Here is a 23,310-nt window from a genome sequence, read left to right as displayed (position 1 = left end):
TGGTAATTTGAAAAATCAAATACATTGAGAGTGGGGCATCGGTAAAATGACCAAATGGGGATAGTTTATAGCACTTGTGCTTTGCCTAAAATATTTGTTAATGGCATACCATTACCAACACTTTTCCTAAGAATTCAAAACTGCAAATTGTATTGAAAGGTACTGACACAGTCTTATCTAGGCCTATTGTAAACAGATACATAGCCTGTAGTTTCCAAAAACACCATGAAAATTTTTATCTAAACAATTAGATAGGCACTTATGTTAAAAGATATAATTTGTTACAGGGCTATTCTATCTGGTATCCACAGGTTCATTACAGGTTCATTCAGATTTGACACTGTGGTCTGAAGAGCAGATGTTATCAGAGTAAATGTGTGATTCTGTATGCATTTTGAAATGGAAAATTGTGGGAAACATGTGGGTGCATGCAAGTAGTGCATGTGACAAGTTTGTTTTATTCAAAGTCTAGCAAGTTAGACTGTCTTGCATCTTCACATGGTTGTATGTGTTGCACGCAGTAAATTCATACAACAGTTGTACTATATACATGTCCTGTTACCGCACCCACACTACAGTTGTACTATATACATGTCCTGTTACCGCCCCCATACAACAGTTGTATTATATACATGTCCCGTTTCCTCCCCCATACAACAGTTGTACTATATATGTCCTGTTACCTTCCTGATACAACAGTTGTACTATATACATGTCCTGTTACCTCCCCCATACAACAGTTGTACTATATACATGTTCTGTTACCTCCCCCATACAACAGTTGTACTATATACATGTCCTGTTACCTTCCTCATACATTAGTTGTACTATATACGTCCTGTTACCTCCCACATACAACAGTTGTACTATATACATGTCCTGTTACCTCCCCCATACAACAGTTGTACTATATACATGTCCTGTTACCTCCCCCATACAACAGTTGTACTATATACATGTCCTGTTACCTTCCTGATACAACAGTTGTACTATATACATGTCCTGCTACCTCCCCCATACAACAGTTGTAATACAGTGTATATACATGTCCTGTTACCTCCCCAATATAACAGGTTTTAAGTATATTCTATTTAGGGGAAAGGAGACAATGTTTTTTTCTGCTTTATGTATATGCAAGGTATGTTCTAGCTGAAATGTACTGACTGCATTTGGATAAGTTAGTAATTGTCAGTGACAAGGAACACTGTTAAAAATCTTAGGATTTACAGTGTGAGTACCCACCAGCATACAAAAGTAATGGATATGATGTAATAGAGGTAGCATTCTTTGATGATACACAAAGACCATAACTATTGTTTGATTATATTGGATGGTTTCTGTTGCTGTGAAACCTTCCCTCAAGACATTTTTCATACGTGTCAGTAAATATAAGGTTTAACAGAAATATTGCACAAGCCATTGAATAGTTATGGCTTGTGACAAAATGATTGTCATGTCTTAACTCCTAGTTCTCAGTCTTGACGAGAACATCAAGCTGAAACATGCCATCGATTCTGAGGAGATTCACAGCCATGCCTCTGTGAAAGCACTGTTGAGGAAGTATGAGAAGTACAGGGTAATTCATATTTTTCCGTCATGCTTTAATTTGTTTGGTTACTGGAAGCCTTGCTGAAATATGCATAACAGTAAATATACAGTGTGTTTTGCACTATTCAGATTTAATTATACTAATTTAGGATAGACTTCAGATCTCCCTGGATTATTTGCAGTATAGTTGCTACATCGTCTGTCCATCTGTACATCCTTCCATATAATCATTCCAGTTCAAACCATTCAACATAATTTCTTGAGGTTTGGCTTTCCTCCCACTTGGATAAGAGGCTGCTGGAATATAGTGTCCTCCCAGGATCCACATGAACATTGATAGGAGTGTTTTTGCACACTTGTCAGCCATTGTCTCCATCATCAGCTTATAGTTCTGTGTTAATAATTAGTATGTGAAGTTATGAGTTCAAGAATGAGGACTATTTGTAAGACTATACAACTTCTTCCTTCATCATTCTGTATAGAGGACATTTCGACATAGATTCTAAAGCCGTTGTGAAAGAGGCCTATACAGAATAAAGAAGTTGTAGATAGTCTTCATATTTCATCTACCCAACTTCTAGAATGTCAATCAAAGAAATGAAGTTCCATTTACAAACTCAAGACAGCATCAGTTCTTTTCATTACCTCAAATTCTATAAATACTACTCTCTTCTTCTTATCCTGTAAACACTACAGCCGTATATTTATCTTTATTTATGTCACATGATGGTTAACTCACTACACCTGCTAGCTTTCTCTTCTTTGAAGTATGTACATGTATTGCCATTGTCATGTTGTTTTAGCTCATCTAAGGATCTTGTCTATCTTTCGATACATGGCGTGAAATGGTTTGATGTTTTTTGCCAAAATGTGTACTCCCTCATTGCAGGGTGGTATGACAACACTGAGCACAAATTTTGTGAAGGAACTTGAGGATGCTTTGAAGGACCTGGAGGAAACTAAGACAAAGCTAGCTGACAGTATTTCAGGTTAGTCAGATACAAGTTTCCATTTTCACTGGCCTGTCACTTGACATGAAGTATAATTCTCATGATTTCTTGATTGCCTTATTTGATGAAACTTGTTTCTAATCAACAGGTTCAGTGAAATAAAAATGATCAGAAGCATTTACTTTTATAAAAAATTTCCCAGGTTCAAATCTTCAGAGTAAACTATATGATGGGTAAACGTTAGGGCACTATATATCTCTTCCTCACCTTTGGACACTGAAACGGTATAGCTAAATTTACATTAAAAACTGGCGGCTGTTGATTCCAGTGATTAATGCACTCTGCAAATTGTGTTTTGACTGCAGTATTTATAGCTGGTATCCACCTTTATGTTATGTCAGTTTGTAGCCCACTTCTCATAGTATCGTTACATTATTGCTAGTGTTAAGCAAGTTTTGGATACACTGAGAGTTTAGCGTTTTCTCAGTTCGTTACTATGAAAGTAGTGAAAAATAACTACTTTATAATTAAATATCTCTTTTGCATGTAGGAGTTGGTAATATCGTATCATGAAGTTAGATAGGTTAGTTTCAGATCTTTCTATACATATATGATGAAAGATGCTATCCTTATTGCGTACATGCATGAGAAGGCAATATTAGAGTATTTTAGAAACACAGATTTACAAACGAAGTGAATCTTTACTGCCAATGATAGGTTGTTTTCTCTGACGTCCACTTCAGTCATATTTAAGCGGAGGGACCGAAACAGTAGGGGGTCAGTAGGTCATAAGCATGTAAACAACACACACATGCATAATAATTAGTGTACTGCCAAGTGTCAATCTGAGCATATTGAAGTTTTATATTACTGACTTTTAGCCTTTGAAAACTTAGAGTTGGCCTGCATAATAATTAGTGTACTGCCTAGTGCCAATCAGAACATATTGTAGTTTCAATCACTGACCTTTACATTTGAAAACGTAGAATATGCCTGCATAATAGTTAGGCTATCCTTATATAGGAATAGCCTGATAGTTGCCTCGTTAAACTGCATTTATTCATGACTGGTTGAATGATGTGGAAATTTCCATAGTCTGCCAGTGAGTTGTCAGTACTTCCGGCAGAGTGTTGTTTTCAAAGAAAGGGCACAGGATGTATAGCAGTAGTATAGGGAATGACAGTTCTAAAACACTTTCAAGAAAAGTCTCTACAAAGCCTTATTTACTAAATAAGGCTTTGGTTGGGGCATTAGCTCTTGCTACTATTACCCCTACTACTTAACGTGTGTTGGAGGTAACACTGTGCCGTACGGTACGATCAATAATTCTTCTCTTACAAACCCCCTACCCGGCCCATCCCTCAAGTAGTACAAGTTAGGTTCGTCGGCTTTCATATCCACTTTATCTATGTTGTAAGTTTTGACTGACCATATAGGATCGGTGGCCCGCTTACGGCTATCACCCTCGTGTTCCCCCGGCTGGTATAGATACCTCACTAGGGCCCTATCTGGTATCTGTTTCTCCTTCCCACGCAATGGAGCGGCCGACTCTGCAACTATTGATTTTAGTTTGATAGCGTCTGCCGGTTTCTTACCGGTGAGATGGGTGACTTCATGGTTGATTGCCGACACCACCTTGGGTAACCTCGTGACCCATTCAGTCGATCGTTTTCCAGGGGTGGCCATCTCCCTAGCATACTGATAGCCGAACAAGCGCTCAGCCAAAGTCCTATTAAATCTCTCAACTATGGCTTGGCTGCGATGGGCTCCGGCCGTGCCACGCCTGACCTTTGTATCGTGTTTGGCTAGCAGTTGTGACACGGCACCCATGAACTCCCGTCCGGGGTCAACTTGCAGCTCTGTTGGCCACGTCAGCGGGCTGCGTTTGTATATGCGTTCGAATCCTCTGGCTACCTGGGCCGAATCTTTCGTGGTCAAGGGTTCGGCTTCCTTGTAACGACTGGCTACGTCCACTACGGTTAAGGAATACTTATACCTCTTGTCGTGGGGTAGGAACAGTAGGTCTGCCTGGTGAACGCTATTAGGTATGTTAATACCGAACCTCCTTCTAGGCACGTAGCGTGGTGCCGGCAAATAGATCTGCCACAGGGCTTGTTTTTCAAGCCACGCTTTGGCTTCCTCCGGGGGTACTCGCGCTATTTTAGCTAGCTTATCTACTGCGCTAGCTCCTTTCCAGTACCCACGCGGGCTGTAGTAAATAGCCTCAAATTTTTTCATGTCCATACGCGTATGTGTTTATCCCATCAATAGCTATCCAACGTTTCGTGTCCATAGGCGACAGGGACGTCTTGTTTATAGTCAGTCCGTATATCTTATGTCCATCACTTCTAAGTGTGTTCATTTTATGCCTAAAGGTACGGGTCTTGAACAGGGCTTCCTTGAATCTGGCGTGTTTGATGTGTTGTTTCACCACATACTTCTTAACCCCCTTAGCCTTCCGGATCTCACTATTGTCGGCTTTCAGTATGGAGTACATCTTAGGTCTCAAACCTATGTACTCGGCTATGGGCGTGCCAGCACACTCGTCCTTCATCTTACCTAGGACCTTTTTATTTACCGTACTGTGTATGGCATGGGTCTTAGGGTAGTCGCTGGTGTCGTATAAATCGAGGTGTTTTTTCATGTCCTCGTACACGTCCTCGGTTCGAATCTCCATCAGCAGGGAATCCGTGTCAGTGTACAGCACTTCACACCTGTCACCGTACTGTTTCTTGAGCTCGTTGTAGTAAAAGTCGTACATCAGGTGTTTGGATAAATCGAGGATGCTCATCCCCACGTAAACAGGCCGGTTGAATTTTATGTGGCTTTTCTTCATGTGTAGGGCAACCAGGTTGTCTGTGAATATCTTACTACGGTTGAATGCCGGACTGACTATCAATCTCCTGAGCTTGTCTTCCTCACTCGACCGAACCAGCTTCACGGTCACGCGTTTCCTCAGGTTCTCCATAGTCTTACCAAACACCGAGTTGTTCATGAGCTTGTAGAGATTTTTCTCAAAATCACTGGTGGCTTTTTTTCGTAGGTCTGTGTTCATTCTGATGTAGGGCTCCATCCATGGGCTCTGGTCGAACATGAGCACCCTGTGTATTTTGGTCAGCCTCATACCCAACGACAGGTACAGCTGTAGGTTGCGATAGTGAACGATGTACTTGGTCTTATTCATTAAGTTAGGAACGAGTTTTTCAACGTCTGTCACACGCCCACCTAACAAGTTATGTTGGTACTCAGACATCCAGTCTGGGTTAACCCTCATACGTTCGGGGGCCAGGGGGTAGCTGTTGTGTGATGTGTGTAATTCCTTGGTATACTCTAAGTCAACCTCGAGGATATACCCTTTGTTCGAATCTGGTGCAACCCCCATAACATCAACGTGGGGTACCCATTCGAATCCCCCTGTAGGTAGATACTGGCTCATGGCCCAGCCGTACAGGTTGTTTGCGTCGAGGTAGAGAATGTGATTGGTTGGCTTGTTAGGATCGTAACCTTTCACGTATTGATTATTTGCTTTCGCGTATCGTTTGGATGCCATGGAAATCCCACCTCGCAAGCCTTTCTCAATGAATAGGTGCATGTCGTAATCTGTGAGCAATTCCAAATTAACTCCGGTCTTTTTAAGCAAGGCGTCCCACGACAGACCTGGGCTGGTGTAATACCATGCGGGGTCGAGTTTATACTGCTTGAAACACGTCCGCCTAAACGTCTCAAACACGTCGGCTAACAGCAGTACATCTGTCCTCAAGTACAGGTCGTGATAATCACCCAGGTTCTTACAACCCAGTTTATTCCATATGTTAGTCGCGTGCGAGTAATCATCTCGTGAGACGGACGCCTCATTCAGCTTGCTATAAAAGCAGTCAATAGGGGGTAGTCTGGTCTCGGTGAACTTGGCCCAACTATCCATGTACTCATAGGGGTACACACCCTTCCTCATAAGCAGGGGTCTAGTCTCGGCGTCTGTGTATCGATCGGTGATAGGGAAGGTATTGTTGGCCTTGACCAGACTGTCGAGTGACGACAGGAGGAACTGAAACGAGTCAATGAACCTAAGTCCGTTTAAGCTGAAGGAGATGTATCTCTCCATGTTGTTGGGGATGCACGTTATATTACCATCAATTTTCGCGATGGCCTGCATGATCAAGTGTGAGTCGTACCCTCTCAAGTTGTGAAAGACAACGGGGATGTTTATTGTCTTAGGGTTGATTTTAAGCTTGAGGTGGCACGCGCTGTGAGCGGCGCCTCTATACTTACCAGTTATGTGACAGTGATCTCTCACCGAATCACCGTTAAGTGGTGAGTCACACACGTGACAGTTAGTGCTACTAGCGTGAGCTAGCTTGTCGTCTTGGGTCAGACGCATGGGAGCGATTTTATACAATGCATTCCTAATAATTTTTTCTTCCTCCTGCAAACACTTTAGAAACCTTTCAGCCGCGTCAGGGCCCCTATACACTACCGGAGCTTTCGTTTCCCTGTCACAACGGACGACAATGTATCCAAACCCACAGGCTTTATGCTCGGTGAAGCTACCACTGGGGGGTGTGGGGGAATCCCCACCCACAACCAAGGCTTCGAAGTCGGCGTATATGATATAAGGCACAGACATTTGGTTCTTGTGGTTACTGAATTTTAGGATTTTGTTATCTTCCTTAGGCATGTCGACTCGTATAGCCGTCTGCCCCACACCTTGGCAATCCTCCCGGTGGGATTCTAATAAATCAGCTCGACTGAAACCGTGTAGGCATCATACACAAAAGTGTTTTTCCCCATCGTGTTTCGACTGGTCGTGCAACAACCGGCTGAGATGTTTTATCCACGTGTAGTGATACTTTTCACCTCGTTGGATCATGAATATATTGATAACGCGACCCACGGGTCCACCCAATCTGTGTACTATTGTTTTGTTACCTTCGTGTCCAAAGACATTTATAGCCAGATTATTCTGTTTTTCTACTTTAGTGATCTGGGATATGTGGGTGGGTTCATCTATACCATCCCAGTTCAGCCCATCATCCTTAGGATAATTAGAAGGCCTGTTCGGATTAGTGTCAGCTGGAAATAAGGCTGACCTGATAGCTAACCTCAGGCAATCGTTTCCTCTATTCTTAACGTTTACTATGGCATGTTTGTTCCTATAGTAGGGAGGCAAGGCTAGGTATGACCCGCCTCTGAATGGCACGTAGTTAGCTATGTCTAGATAGACATTATCAATTTTATCTACAGCCCACCCGGACCCCAAGTGTGTGTAGCGTTCTAGGTATTCTCGTATCTGCTGAAAACTGGTATCGATTGATGTATCAATGGTCTCTGTATGTGTGACGACCTCTTGTTGACCTCGGAAGTAAGGCTGAACATATTCAGTGGTACTCCCAACCTGCTTATCGAGCGACATTTTCACTGTGATCTGAAACTTGATACTTCCTAGGTTATTTAGTTCCTGGTTGACCTTATCAGCTATCAGAGGCTTGATATCTGTAATGTCTATGTTTCTATCAACGTGCATGCGCCAACCTCTCAAATAGTTGCCTACAGCGCGCTCAGTGCGCACGAACTGTAGGTCAATAGCTCTATTCTGTCGTAATAATTCTACAAGCTGTGGTTTTCTCATACGGGAATACCCGCCTAAACCCAAATCGTGTGCCTCGGCTTTCAGTTGTTTTACAGTGGGACGTGCTACGGGGGCATGTGATAACAATGCGGTTAACCCGGCTCTCCCCAGGTTTGAATAACCCGTGTATCCAAGCTGTTTTGCTTGAGCTTTTAATTGTGTTACCGTAGGAGGGGCTTCTAAACCTAGTAATCTCAACAATGCTGACTTCCGCATTCGAGAATACCCGATCACACCTCTCTGTTTTGCGACCCGCTTCAGCTCGCGCACAGTAGCCATAGTGTTTACACCTAAGAGAACCAATGTCTAATTGGTTCACAGTAAAGGGAGGTAACCCTTAAGTGGCTGTTTCACGCACTGTTGGATAACATTTAATTGGAGTCTATCTTGAGCAGTCGCCTACGTTCTTTTATGTAGCCCTTTTTATTCTCGTAGATGAGTTGATGTCTGACTACGTTCGCTCCGTGAGCTTTACATAGACAGTAGTGTCCTTTAACCCCGATACCACACACAGAACACGTGTAGTTAGGACTTCCCATATGGAAACAACAGAACCCCTGATTCCTGCATTTCCTACCACAGGCCTCGGTCTTCCCCATAAGTATGTATTCGCATCGGTATGGAGCGGGTCTCATGTTTACTTATATAGGTATTTTAATTTAATTGCTTCGCAACCAACGCAGTAGCTGCTATACCCAACACTATGAAGCCCAGTTCACGATTCATTTGTCCCTTGGATGGTGTGTAGTACTGAGCGAGTGTGGGTTTATTGAGCGGTTCCAATTGTTTACCAGTTAGTAGGTAGTATTCTTTCATTGCTTCATCGACATCGTTGAATGTTTGAACGGCATGGTTTTCACGCTGGAGTTGTTCGTTAATAAAATCGATCCTCTGGAGACGTTTTTTAGCGTACTCGGCCTGTGCTCTTTGTAATTTCTCAGTAGCGAGATCGTGCCGCTTCCTTTCTTCCTGTATTTCAGCCGCGTGATCATCTCGTAGTTTCGAGAAGAGGAAATTACTCCCGGAAAATGCCAGGGCATTCACTAACGCCCCACCGACCATCATAGCTATCGTGGCCATCCTATATTTATTTTATTATATTATCAGGTATTATTCCTTGTTTTACTAGGATGTCTTTTGTGGCCATCGCCATACCAAGGTTCATTATGAGCATACCCATATCCTGCAGGTTGAAATCTAGCTTGATAGTTGGTTGTTTAAGCACCATTTTAGTCAACCGAGCGTACCCTACGGCTAGACTGGCGACCACTGTGGCGTGGTATGCGTCGTTGACGAACGTTTTCCCCTCAGACATTATGTATATGATACAAAATATTAAAATTATAACATGATATGCGGGTCTACCGTGGGGGTGGGGGCCTCACTGTTGGGTGGTGGCTCACTGTGGGAGGGTACCCCCACGTATAACCATGTTATAACCACGGCAGCAGTTACGCCTACAGCCAACAACAGTCGGGTTGGGTTGGTCACTTTATGTTGGTTACACCACCGTTTTTTACCGGCAGCTACTCTCTTAGGATTCTTCTGCCTGGTTACTGTTGAAGGGGTTTCCACCGTCACCTCGGGACTCACTGTTGGGGGTGGGGTCTCCTCCATCACTGTTGGGGGTACCTCCGCTGGGGTTTCCTGTGCAGCATCCATCTATACTATTATTATTATTCTTTCTCTCAAATTGACAATGCTTTGCTGTGATAATCGCCGCCGTCACTGGAGCCAACAACATACCATATTTGTGGTACAGCTCGCAGCTGATAGAGCTCACGGCGTGTTCGATAAAAGGGTCTTTATCTAGGTCCTCCCACAGGTAAAGTCGGCGCTCTGGTGGAATGGGAAGGAAGTATGACACAATACCGGTGTATATCTGGGTCATAGCCGATCCTATTGTCTTTGTCATTTCTGCTCCGAGCCGGGACTCGTATCTAGCGTACAGCTTATCGATTTCTTCGACTGACATTTTGTGAATTTTATCCGGAGTGTAGTCTCCAAAGTAATGTTTGGCTTTGCCGCCAACAGCCAACACCACCAGTTTCTCTCGCTTATCATCAGTGGGGCCTGCCGGCGGCGTGGGGGTACCCCGAGGTACTAACTGTTCGAGCAATTCCTCACACTCCATCATATAATATAACAAGTAAGATTTAGTTTTAACTATATAATACCCGATGCAGACAAAACACAGAGAAATGAAGGTTAAGTTGCACACGACAAACACTTCGAATATCATAGCTATATGCTTAGCTTTGCTTAGCTTTAGCTTAGCTTTGCTTAGCTTTGCTTAGCTTTGCTAAGCTTTAGCATACTATATATGCTACTGGTTGGTCGGTCTTGAGCACGAGCTTAGCGTGTTTAGTTTCAGCGAGCTGTTTCTTCACCCGTTCCCGTTCTAATTTGCTCATCACATCGTTCTCTCTCAAACACTCCTCGAACGAATCCCTGTCCTTGCAGTGAAATAAGGCCACCCATCGCGTCTGCTCCCTGAGGTCTTTCAACACCGAGTTGAACTTCTGCGTTAGCACCCAGACGCTGTGATTTGCATGCCGGCCGGAGAAGGCCAGGTATGATAGCATGTCTCTCTTTTTTGTTATCTCGCGATTAGCGCTGCAGTCGTCCAGTATGAACAGCGTCGGTTCCCCTTTAAATTTCTCGTGAAGAGCTTTCAACCAGTCCTGCAGGCGTGTTCCAGGGTCGATTTTGTGTACGTCCGGGTCCGTCATCACCCAAGGTCGCGCGTACGTTTTATTCATGCTCAGAGTAGGGCACATGGTAACGATGTTATCGAACACATCCTTGTAGTAACCCTCCAACATATCCAACACGAAAACGGTCTTCCCACAGCCAGTCTGCCCGCACACTATGGCGCAGTGTGGGTCAGTGGGTAGTTGTGGGTACCCCAGGGGGGTGTGGGGGTCTCCCCCACTAGTAGATGGCTTGCACGAATCTCCCATTGTCTATATTAAGTTGCGCGTCCATAATAACGTACAGATATAATTTCAACTTACCAGCGGGTTGAGCCTTCTTAGTAATCTGGATGGTTATCCCTTCGCTGCCGTTATCTATACGGCGCCCGCTACCGTGCAGTTTATCATCATCCGTGGATCGCATGTCCAACCATAGGGTGTACTTGGTGGTCAGGTATTCACCGATCTGCACGGAGCCGAGGTCCAGGTCCTTTGTTATGTAGTCCCCTACTGGTAGCTTTTTTATCTCATCCCACTGCTGGTGTGGCCTCATACCATGACTGAACAGCTGGTTGGGCACGCCCTCGATGGTCACTTCCACCTTTTCAATCTCGGGGTTGAAAAACTTCTCGCTGTCCCTCCGGAATGGATCGTAATCCTCCACGGGGATGACCAGGATACCTTTCATCGATCGCGCCGGCACGTTCAGGTTGATATTCCACACAGTGTCGCTCTTATCTCGCATGACTGATCTATGCCTCAGTACGCGATCGTACAGGATAGCCATCTTCCCAGAGTACTGGCTTCGAACCTGCCTGGCCAGCTCCGGGCTAGTGACCATGTCGAACTCCAGAGAGATGTTGTCTATGGTATAACTGGCCTCATCACCGTTCGGCGTAAACACTACTTTGCTATAGTCGTTAAACGTGAGCTCGTATTCGAGCCTATCACCCAGCGCGGCCTGGTAAAACGGCGCGTGCCCCGTGAGCAACTCGAAGTCTAGCGGCACGCAGAATCGATTCCCGTATGCTCGAGCGATGGCCTTTTCACCGTCCGATATCTTGTCTTGCTGGTCTGGCATGAAGGCATACCCTATGCGCGCCCGGGTTGATTTGCTGATACCCTGGTACACATCATTGACTCGTTCTCCCTCGCTTTTCCAGAGATCCTTGTAGCAGTGAAACACGTCGCTGTCGTCGATGCTCAGCACCTCGTTACCGCTGATCTTGACGGTCGTTTTCTTGATGATGGCTCGACCCACGTTCCGCACTAGCGCGCGTTTGTCGTTGTCGGAGGTCAACGTGATATTGAACGCCAGTCTAACAGTGCCTGGTACAATGAGGTCATTCTCACCAAGGTTTGGAAATCTAACCAGCAGAGTTTGATTCTGGTCTATCTTGCTGGGATTGTTGGTGATGGTCACCGACTGACGCACGGCTCTGGCTCCTAATGGCTCTCTCAATCTTCTGAAAGGATCTAATTTTCTGCCGTACATTATTATATATAAACGAAATATATTTTTAATACTAAATAATGGATGAAGACATACCTATGAGGGAGATGTGGGACGATAGTGCCCAGGCATTCAATGATGACCAGGAGACCTCATTCAGTACTGGCCTACAGCCGGCTGTCGAGCAGAATATCTCATTCTCGCCAGTTACCACACTCGTGAGGGGCGCCGTTGACGCTTATTACAACGCAGTTGAAGAAAGAGACAAAATCAAGCCGTGGGTAAGGGACTATACCAAGTTTACCCTTGTCGAGGGTAAGCTGCGTTTGAAGGATCACCCGGAGATCGATCTCTTTCATCAAAAAACGAGAAAACCGCTTGTTTTATCAACACTGAGAAAAGACCATAATATTGGCTTTGTCCAAGATGAACTAGGTTTCAAAGAGTACGGTGGCGCGCGATCTAAGATTCCCCCGAAGGCCCGTCAAGATCTGGAAGGCATCAGGGACGCCACATCGGTTCAAAACATGACTTATGATATTGAAAAGGTGTTGGACGACTACAAGAACAAGCCCTTCCCGGGCCTCGAAATTACCTTTCGGGAACTGAAGGGGTTGGACCTGTTGATGCAAACCATTCGTGGTCAGCTCTGGAAAAGCACGGCCAAAATGAGTGAGATAGACGACCGCATCACCTATGAAAAGAAAAAACTCGGTGAAACTGAGGACGAGTCTATGAAAGCCACCATCGAGGAACGAATACGTAATTTGGAAGATGAAAGGCAGACCTGGTTGGAGACAGCGTCCGGCTACAAAGAAAAGCTTCGATCCCAGACCAACCGTGTGCGGGAAACCATCAATCAAGTCCTCTACCGAGACACCACGTTAGCAGACAGGATTCGGATATTGTTCCGGGAGCAAGGGATCACCATCGCCAGCATTCTGACTGCATTGGGTTTCATCATATCAACCCTGGTGGTGTCACTGACAGGGGGAACCCCCACACCTGCCGGCGGCGGAACCCCAAGTGGCGGTGGTGTTAAAGACTGGATAAAAAAACTCGGGGAAGGCCTAGCTAAACTGGCTGGTAAAGCCGCCGAAGCCCTTCCCGGCATCCTGGGTAGCATCGTCTCGTGGTTGTTGAGCGCTCTGTCTAAAACTACTATGTGGCTCAGTCAAAACCTGTGGGCAGCCATCGTCGCCGTGGCGGGTCTGGTGTACGTAGCGGCTAAAAAATCTTTAACCAAATAAGTCCCAAAGCTACCCCACCAACCACCAGGGCCGTTTTATTATCAATATGCTGCTGATAGGAGGCCTGAATATGGGGGGCCACCTCCTGTGGTGTTGGTTGAACTTTAGACTCCGGGGGTGGCGCCACTATACCCGTTTCACGTGGTGGGATGTGTGGGATATAGGTGGTGTTAATATCGGGGTTGATACCCAACTTTTGATCCTTCGTGGCTATGACTATTTTGTTGTTATAACCCACCACTTTTTTTACTCTCAGTTGCATATCACTCGGAGCCATGTACAACCCCACGCCGAACACGTAATTGACTTTCGATCTGGCGTATTCTAACACGTTTTGGTAGCGTTCGATGGCCCGCGGGAGATCAACTGGAGAATTGATAGCATCCTCAACGTTGGAAACGAACTGTTTCTGAGCGTCGTAAGCAGTTCCCTTACCGAGGATGTTGGAACGCGTCATAGACTGCGCACCCAACAGCGCCCACACGTACGTTCGAATCGAGTCGTTCAAGCGTATTGTACCAGCACGAGTGAATTCTTTCGATGTTTTTGAGATCATTTTAGTCCAGGCTGTGGCTGCATCAGGATTGGTTTGTTTTATACAGCTGACATGGATCTGTTCATTCGTTGTGGGGCCTGTAAATGTATGATGGTGTGGGTTGTATGAACCATCTTTAGAACCGGCCTGATATGTTCCGGACCTGTAGAAGTACACGAGAACTATACCGAGACCATGGTTCACACCAGGAAGGCGAAAGTCTTTATTCGTTGGAATCTCAAACTCCCCACAAACACGTTCATAAGCGCGTTTATCATAGGGGTTATTCGTCATACTCCACGCTTTATCTTGGGGAAGAGGAGCACTTATTTCCTTCAATATTCGTCTCGTTTGATAATAAATATGAAACAAAATGACTGCCTTACTCAGTTCGTCTATACCGTAGTCTAGTGTCACACCCGACCCTGTCGTCGCACACCACACAGCAAAGTTGAGTTGGTTCTGCCAAAACTGCATTGGGTTTTGATTCCAGTTTACCACCGTCTGCGCGTTATTAACGGACACGACATAGTTTTCAAAGATATTAATAAAGGTTGTTTTAAACCCCGTACTACCTACCACCACGATTTTCAAGTGTGCTAAGTCCATATTATAATATATAAATTATATATTATAATATGTACATAACACTTCCAGGAATAACGAGCGGTGAGGCCGTTCAGCTGACGCACGCGATCGATAACACGTCAGGCCAACTCGAAGTCGCACTCTGCGATATCACCTACCTACCGCAATGGACTAACATCAACGTCAGCAACAATAAGCTGTTCGTCAGTGGAACTCGCAGCCAGATAACTGACGGCTACTACAGCGTGTGCTCTCTAAACGACGAGGTCTTCAAACCCCTGGGAGCCGAACTCAAGATGAACGACTCAAACGGTACAGTGGTGTTAATCAACAATGGAAGAAACCCCTTGAGGCTAGGCCGACCATTAGCGAGGATACTCGGTATGTCTCCTGACGAGATAAAACCAACAACAACCGTCACAGGCACGAAGTTACCCGACCTAGTACCGTACCGAGAGCTGTACATTCATCTCGGTCAGGTGAGCACAACGTACAACATTCAAGGAGGTCACCCTTCCACTATACTGAGAGCAGTGCCGGTGAAAACTGAGAAATACAACGACGGTAGAACCGAGTCGTTTTCACCATGGCAGTATAAGAGATTAATCCAGGGCAACATACCTGAGCTGACAATATCGGTGTTAGATATAAATCATAATCCTGTAAATATAGGATACCTCAGCTTAACGCTTCATGTAAAATGACCACAAGGGCCCGGAGTGAAAAAATGCGTCAATATCGGGATCTCCGACCTCGGAGACACGCGCGGTTTCGACGCTCCCGGAGTAGATGGTACATCGTACGCCTTTCAACTGAAAAACAACATTTACAAACGCGTTGAAGTCACCTCCGGTGGAGCCCTAAGTGATATAATAGATACCACAAGAGCAAAAGTCAACACTAAGTACGCCCTTGTCAACACCGGTAATAATAACTGGATAATATACCCATCGTTCGGGGGTAAACTGTTCGACTTAGACGATGTTGAGAGCACTACCGTCGTCCAAAACAAACCATATATGCTCGTCTTCACCGAAGATGACAAGTGGGTGTTGTTACCCGATAACGACGACTGGTTTCTCAATATTAGACTCGTCTCTCCCTACGTGTTCACGGATAACAAAGACAACCACCTAAACAAAGTCGTGAACAATGGAACCCTGCTCGTGGCTTACGTCCCAACTCAGAGACGTAGCATAGTCGTCAGCCCACTCGACACTATGGCAGCCCACATGCTATCGAGTAAACTGACCATACAAAACGTGAAATTGCAGTTGGTGTCTGAATTCGAAGGCGTGGTCACTATACTAGAGAGTCTACCGGCAAAATCAACACTGATTATCAAAGTCTACCTAGGGGAACCATCGGGGAATGATGTCGAGATAGTGAAGGGGATCAAACTCGGGTGGGGGAACGACACCAGTATCAAGTTTGCAACGTTTACGTGCGAGTTGGTGCCGACTCCAACACCAGTCTGCAGGGTGTCAACGTGATCGTAGAAAACAAGATATCACTAACCAATATCTTACTGCCTGCCAACATACACTTCATGGGTATGAAGTTCACCCCTGAACTATTATCAAAAAACCAGTTGGAAATTATATCGTAATAGTATAATAATGGCCAGTCATCATCCCAACACTACGCTTAACGACCTAGGAGATACGGAGGGATTCGATCAGCCTGGTGAGGAAGACACCTTATACAGTATGGTTCAAAATTATTGAGAATAGCTAAAGCATTTCATATTATTAAACGAGAACAAATCAGATAAAATTGAATGTATTGTGAAAGTGAACTGACCTTTTCATGTTGTGTAGGTAACAATTTAATATTTTATCAAGTCTCCTTGAGCTTCACGGCACAGTCTAAGACGGGTAGGCATACTTCCTATCAGAGAGGTTAGTGTCTCGTGAGTTATGCTGTCCCAGTATCGGACCACTTCTCTCTTCATGTCTTCAATTTTTGTCAACCCCTTTTGATTCACACATTCCTTCATCATCCCCCAAATGTTCTCAATGGGATTTAAGTCAGGACTATATGCAGGAAATGGTAATGCAGTCACATTTTTCTCCTGAAACCACTGCTTGGCATGTTTTGCGGTGTGTTTAGGATTATTATCTTGCTGCAAAATCCAGTCATTTCCATAAAACACATGTGCACTTGGAAGGAGAAAATTATCTAATATGTTAGTGTAGCGTTGACTTGTCAGATTTCCCTCAAACACACACAGCGGGGTCGTTCCTAATAAGGATATCCCTCCCCATACATGACACTTTGGGCTGTATTTAGGTCGTCGATACAACGGTGCTGACGCAGACTTTGTCCATATTTTCACATTATTGGGATATACCCATTTGAGCTTTCATCAGTAAAAATCACATTTTCCCAGTCAAAGTTTTCATGTGCCAAACACCACTCAACACGCCTGTCTTTATGTTCTTGTTTCATGAGAGGAGAAGGAATTCCAGTCTTTTTCTCCCATCCAAGATCAATCAAATTTCTTCTAACTGTAGGTTTTGATACAACTGTTGATCCCCTTTCTATCATTTCATAAATGATGTTGGAGATGCTTGCCCTTTGCTTTTTAGACGCTAAAATTCCCAGCCGGACGCGATCTGAGAAGTCCAATTTTCTGGGTCTCCCTGCTCCTTTCTGGTGCCCAAAATCCTTTCCCTCTTTAAAATTCTTCCTACTCCTATACACAGTAGAAAGAGGAGTTCCTGTTCTCTCTGCCAATGTATTTACATCACCAATTCCTTGATTACACAACTCAAAAATCAACCTTCTTTTATCTTCAACAGACATTGTTGACAGTGCTGAGGAAAATGACGTCTGCTACAAATTCAGGGGAGGTAACTCTAATTGTACTATACTCAGTAGGCCAAGATGAGTTACCTCCCTTATACCATTACTTAGTTTTAAGTATCAGTGAATCAGTTGAGGTGTTAGGATAGCTCAAAGTAAGAAGAAAAATTCTCAATAATTATGAACCAGACTATATATCCTGCACTTCAAAGACGTGTACAGACGGGTGTCGTTATCAGATTTAAAAGAGCCCAAATGGAAGATCAACTTAACACTCGCCTCACCTTATATCACAATGGATGAAAATGAGTGGATCTCTAAGATTAGGAACAACGGTAGCTGGATCGGGGATTTCATCATTCCTGAGAGGGGATTCAAGATAATTATTAATTTCGTAAATAAGTTAAGTTCTGTAGGGAAAAAAAAATTAACATTTAGCAATCGTTTGAGTAATATAAATATTCTTGATATATTCTCCCCTTCCACACTCATCATAGAAGTCTTCTTTTATTTGAGCAATGAAAACACCTCAAGAGTACACCAAATTTTACCTGGGGTGACAATACGCTGGTATGACGAACACATAGGCCAATATTGTCGTATTGTTATACAACGGGATACCCCGGGTCATATAAACCGCTTAATAAGTCTCAGTGGGGTTTTTATTACAACAGGAAAGTCTATTAACCTCTCACCTATTACCCTGAATAGTGGTATAGACCTTATAGACTTCAAATTCACTTATGGACTATTAACTGAAACCCAATTAAAATATCTTTCATAATATATATTATAGGATGGGTCTGTACCCAGTCGTAGAGGAAGTAGCGAAGACGTTGGAAACCGTAGATGGGTTCCGCTTGAGGCAGTTATGTGATGTGAAACGTCAACTAGAACATGACCGTGACACGCGGAAAGCACTATGTAAGAAGTACAATAGAGCTTTCAATATCGTGGACGGGGCTGACACTACCCTTATGACAACCAGCATGGGACTAGGGGCTGCAGGTGTTGGGTTGTTAACCACCATCGTGGCTGCACCTATAGTGCTAGGTTTTGAAATAACAGCTGGGATAGCGGGGGTGTTAGGGTTGGCGCTTAAGTTGGTATCACGCAGACTGCATCGTAAGGCATTGAAACACGACGAGATCAGGGTTCTGGCCGAAGCAAAGCTGAACACAGTGAGTGAGCGTATTTCCACGGCACTCTCTGATAGTAAGATCTCAGAAGAGGAGTTTCGTTCAATCCTCTCTGAACTCACAAAATATAACGGAATGAAACAAGATATTCGATCCAAGTCTCGTAAGTCTGCTATCAGCGAGGACGAGAAAAAAAAGTACATAGAACAGGGGATACAAAAAGCCCAACAAGCCTTTATTATGAACACCAAAGAGATCATAGGCGGTTCACGTTAAACTGTTTCATCGAGGTAAACGTGACATAGGCCGGGTAAGAGAAGAATTATTGATCGTACCGTACGGCACAGTGTTACCTCCTACCAACACAAAGTAGGCATAGTAATTACCGCCAACTTTTTTGTAGTAGGGGTAATAGTAGCAAGAGCTAAGGTCCCAACCAAAGCCTTATTTAGTAAATAAGGCTTTGTAGAGACTTTTCTTGAAAGTGTTTTAGAACTGTCATTCCCTATACTACTATAGCACTAAGAGTGTCATAAGGTTTAATGTGCTGACAAACATGCCGCATTGTGACATACAAAGATGCACCTTGAGGTGTAGTGAGCATAGTGGCCTCTCCATCTGCTCTTCACCCCACAGCTTAGGGAATTCCATGACAGTTCTGGCCTTATAAGGCCTTGCATTGTCATCTTGCAGTAAAGAGGGTCGACCATAGCGAGTGTTAAAACACATCTCATTTTAAGGTTTGTTTTCCAGCAGGTACCTGAACAGAGAACGACAATGAAAAAGCATCAATGCATGTGTTTTGTCCTCCACTTTCCATGGATAGAGCGACTTGTGCATGCAAATCATTGACATTAAGTGGCAGGTGGACTTCCATATTGACAATCTGAATAAAAAATGTGCCATTTGTTACAGAGTGTATCAGATGTTATATTGATATTTACAATTTAATGTAACATATGTTTATTTTAGTCCATGCATCATTTAGGTACAGGGGGTTATATCAAGTACCTAATTAAGTTCCAAGCACCTGTATCTATATGTTGCTTGGAAGAGAAAAATGCCTGGAACACAATACAGCCAAGAGTATTATATTTTTCAGGTCTTGAGCAACAAGTGGCAATTGTAGATGAAGAGCTGAAAAGTCAGCAGTACCAGCTGCATGTTCTGAACAGCTATAAGGTGAAAATAGTGTTCATCCTATTTCAAATTTAGCTCAGATGTTATACTTTTGCATCTATTCCATTTTTGAATACAACTCATATACTGATTTGCTGGACAAATCAAGTTTTCATGAAATCACTAATGATGATGCAAAATCATGCAGAAGAACAACAGTAATTATCAGCATTTCTGGCTTCTTCCTTCACTTACAGTAAAAACGATAAAACATATAACAATACACAGATAGTCAGAATCATTCTGACTACTGACATCTCATATTTATGTACAAAAGATCTGTCAATCAAGGGAAGAGTCGTTGCAAAATCCTGGGTACCCTTGTCAGCAAAGTCACCATTTAGTAAGAAATGTGTCTGTTATAGTGAAGTCATATCACTTTTGTTGTTTTTGTTAGGCCATTTCTTTGAGTTGAAGGTCGGATGGAAAACAGTAAACACAACTGCCCTATCTTTCCGATTACAGTTTCAGTGTTATGATGTATATTTTGCATATCGTTCAAATATTTTGTATAAAATTAATTTCAGTGTCTACATTTCACCTTGTTCAATATCATATACATACATATATATACATATACATTCTTTATTCTTTGAAAGTTTTTGATTGTTTGAGTAATATTTACATAGGAAATCGACACATTTGGTGTAGTACATAACTGCATCATAGACTTTAGTTCCATGAAGTACAGTATTCAATACATTGGGAAGAATATTGCAGTTTCATATGAACAGATGTAGTGACAATGATTTAATTCTACCATATAAGTAAAACTGATAGTTTTTGAAAATTACAGAAAATACTCTCTCGTAACACTCTGTTCCTTAAGGAAAAGAAAGTTTCACAGAAACTTTCTGTTACAGTCATAGCAAGATAACTAACATAATAAGATAACATGTAATAATATGAATAACATGAAAAACATCTTCCAGAATTACTAATATACAGCATCATCAAGTCATAATGCATTTGCAACCTGGAAGGTGCATCAGCACAAACATTGTCTTTGCCTTTAATGTGTTTGATCACAAGATTGAACCCTTGCAAGGTCAAACTCCACCTCATAAGTCTCTGATTCTTGCTCTTCATTTTATTAAGAAAACTCACAGTATTGTGATCAGTAAACACTTCATTTGGCAAAGTAGTGGTACCTAGGTACACTTCAAAATGCTGTAACGGTAACAAAAGACCTGACGTCTCTTTCTCAGTGGTAGAATAATTTCTTTGATGCTTTTCAAAATCCTTTGAAAAATAACGAACTGGATGTTCAATTCCTGAATCATCCTCCTTTATCAGGACAACGCCTGCACCTACATCACTTGCATCAATTTGTAACTTACATACTTTCCAAAAATTTGGAAAAATTTTGGAAACCAAAAGGTTGGTAAGTGGTGATACAACATCTGAGAAATTTTGACAAAACTTTCTGTAATAGCCTACCATACCCAAGAATCTAATGAGTTCACTCTTAGACTGAGGCACCGGAAAATGTACAGTGATTTCAGACTTAGCATGAACTGGTTGTACCTGGCCATGCCCTACATGTGCCTTCCCAACTTCACACTTGGCTAGATTCAAGGTTAATTTGGCTTCAGACAGTCTTTTGAAGAAAGCACAAATTCTTTTCAGATGGTCTTCCCACTCCATGTTGTAACTGGTGACATCATCCATATAAGCCCAGACACTATCAAGACCAGATGTGACATTGTTGATGAGTCTCTGGAACATCACTGGTGCTTTTTTCTGACTAGACAGCATCACTTTGTATTGATACAGTCCGTCTGGTGTAGCAAATGCTGATACTTTCTTTGCATGGTCTGTGAGTGGAATCTGCCAGAAGCCCTTCAATAAGTCAAACTTACTTGTATATTTAGCTTGATCAATGCAATCCGACACTCTCGGAATAGGATACGAGTCTGTTTGTGAGACTGATAACAGAACACATGGTGATCTCCACAGGCTGGCACTGGGTTCAGTAGTGTCATTGTCCAGCATGTATACATCTGGAAAAAAGTACAGTGTTCCCAGAAATTATTGAGAAAATCTTTGTTTTTTTTCTAATAATGCTAAGATTGGAAAAAGGGCTTTCACTATGCACTAAGCATACTGAATAAGGGAGACAACTCTTGAAGGCTTAGAGAGCAATTTACAGCAAGAGAGAAAAGAAAGCTCATACTAGATGATTTTGAAAGGGGTGAGGCTGATGCTAAAGTGTTAGCTTGTAGACATGGTATTCCTCTGTCTACAGTATACAGAACTTTGAAGAATATTCAAACAGGAACCGGGATAGAGCACAAAGCAGGGGCAGGTCGGCCTAGGAAATTCAGTGTTGTGGATCGCCGAAGACTTGGGCAGATTGTGAGTAGGGGCAAATTGAAAAGTGTTGAGAACATCAGAAATGAAATGATTAGCAGAGGAAGTCCTCAGGTATGCAATGAAACAGTTAGGCAGGAATGACAGAGACTTAAATGGGTGAAAAAACGTGGAATTCCCTCACCGTTGATGAAAGATGCACAAAAGGAAAAACGTTTAAACTGGTGTCGGGCTCATGAAAATCAATATTGGGATAATGTTTTCTTTTCAGATAAAGTTCTGTTTGGCTTTTCCCTAATTGTGTGAAAATTTGGACCAAAGATACTGTCAAACCTATCTACCAGCGACCAAAACATAGCCCGAAGTTTCACATGAGGGGTGGCATATCGGCTCGCGGAGTGACGCCATTGTGTGTTTTCACGGGAAACTTGACAAAAGAAAGATACGTTGACATTCTAAATGGTCACCTTCTTCCGACAGCACAAACATTGTATGAAGATGATTTGATTTTCTAGCATGATAATGACCCAAAACACACTGCGCGCTACACAAAACAGTGGTTGTCGGGCGAAAATGTTCAAGTTTTAGACTGGCCCAGTTACAGCCCAGACCTAAACCCAATTGAGAATGTGTGGGGAGTCATGAAGGACAGAATAAACCAAAAGGGACTGAGAAATATTGAAGATATGAAGGCCGAGGTGGTCCAATATTGGGATACCCTGTCACACGATTACCTACAAACTTTGATGGGTAGTGTGCCTAGGCGTATTCAGGCATGCATTGCTGAGAGAGGAGGTCTAACAAAGTACTAAAACAAGACTGAGACTGTAAAAGGATGATGTTTTAACATGTTTATGTAAGTAAAACGCCAGAAGTTAATAAACGTAATGAGTTACAGGACGCAACATGATTCTCAATAATTTCTGGGAATACTATATTCCAACACCAAAATAATTAAAGGCTGGAATTTATTTGAATATGATAGTGACCTAGTTGTAGAAGAAAACTCGTACTTTTTCTTCTCCTCCATCTGTTGCATCTCCCAAACACACCCATGCAAGAAGCATGCAGGAAAAAATGCACGTTTAAGTCATGCACCAAGAACCCTATAAAAAGACACTTTAAAAACTTGATCAGTTCAGTACCGAATTCAAAGAGCACAACATTTCTGGGCACACAGTTGAAGAAAATGGGTCCTCCACAATTGTCGACAGCATTGAGATGG

The 23,310-nt window shown here is 43.1% G+C and overlaps 1 protein-coding gene across 1 annotated transcript in view; it reads left to right on the top strand.

Annotated features, from left to right (window-relative positions):
- Window positions 1–23,310, top strand: part of LOC137257911 (uncharacterized protein C20orf96-like) — a 103,115-nt gene that overhangs the window by 39,288 nt on the left and 40,517 nt on the right. The window contains exons 5-7 of the mRNA XM_067795415.1: window positions 1,477–1,576; window positions 2,438–2,537; window positions 19,696–19,775. Coding sequence (XP_067651516.1) covers window positions 1,477–1,576; window positions 2,438–2,537; window positions 19,696–19,775 — 280 coding nt within the window. The remainder of the gene's footprint in view (window positions 1–1,476; window positions 1,577–2,437; window positions 2,538–19,695; window positions 19,776–23,310) is intronic.

This window comes from Haliotis asinina, chromosome 12, assembly GCF_037392515.1.
Source record: "Haliotis asinina isolate JCU_RB_2024 chromosome 12, JCU_Hal_asi_v2, whole genome shotgun sequence".
NCBI lineage: Eukaryota > Metazoa > Mollusca > Gastropoda > Lepetellida > Haliotidae > Haliotis > Haliotis asinina.
This window is presented reverse-complemented; position numbering and strand designations above follow the sequence as displayed.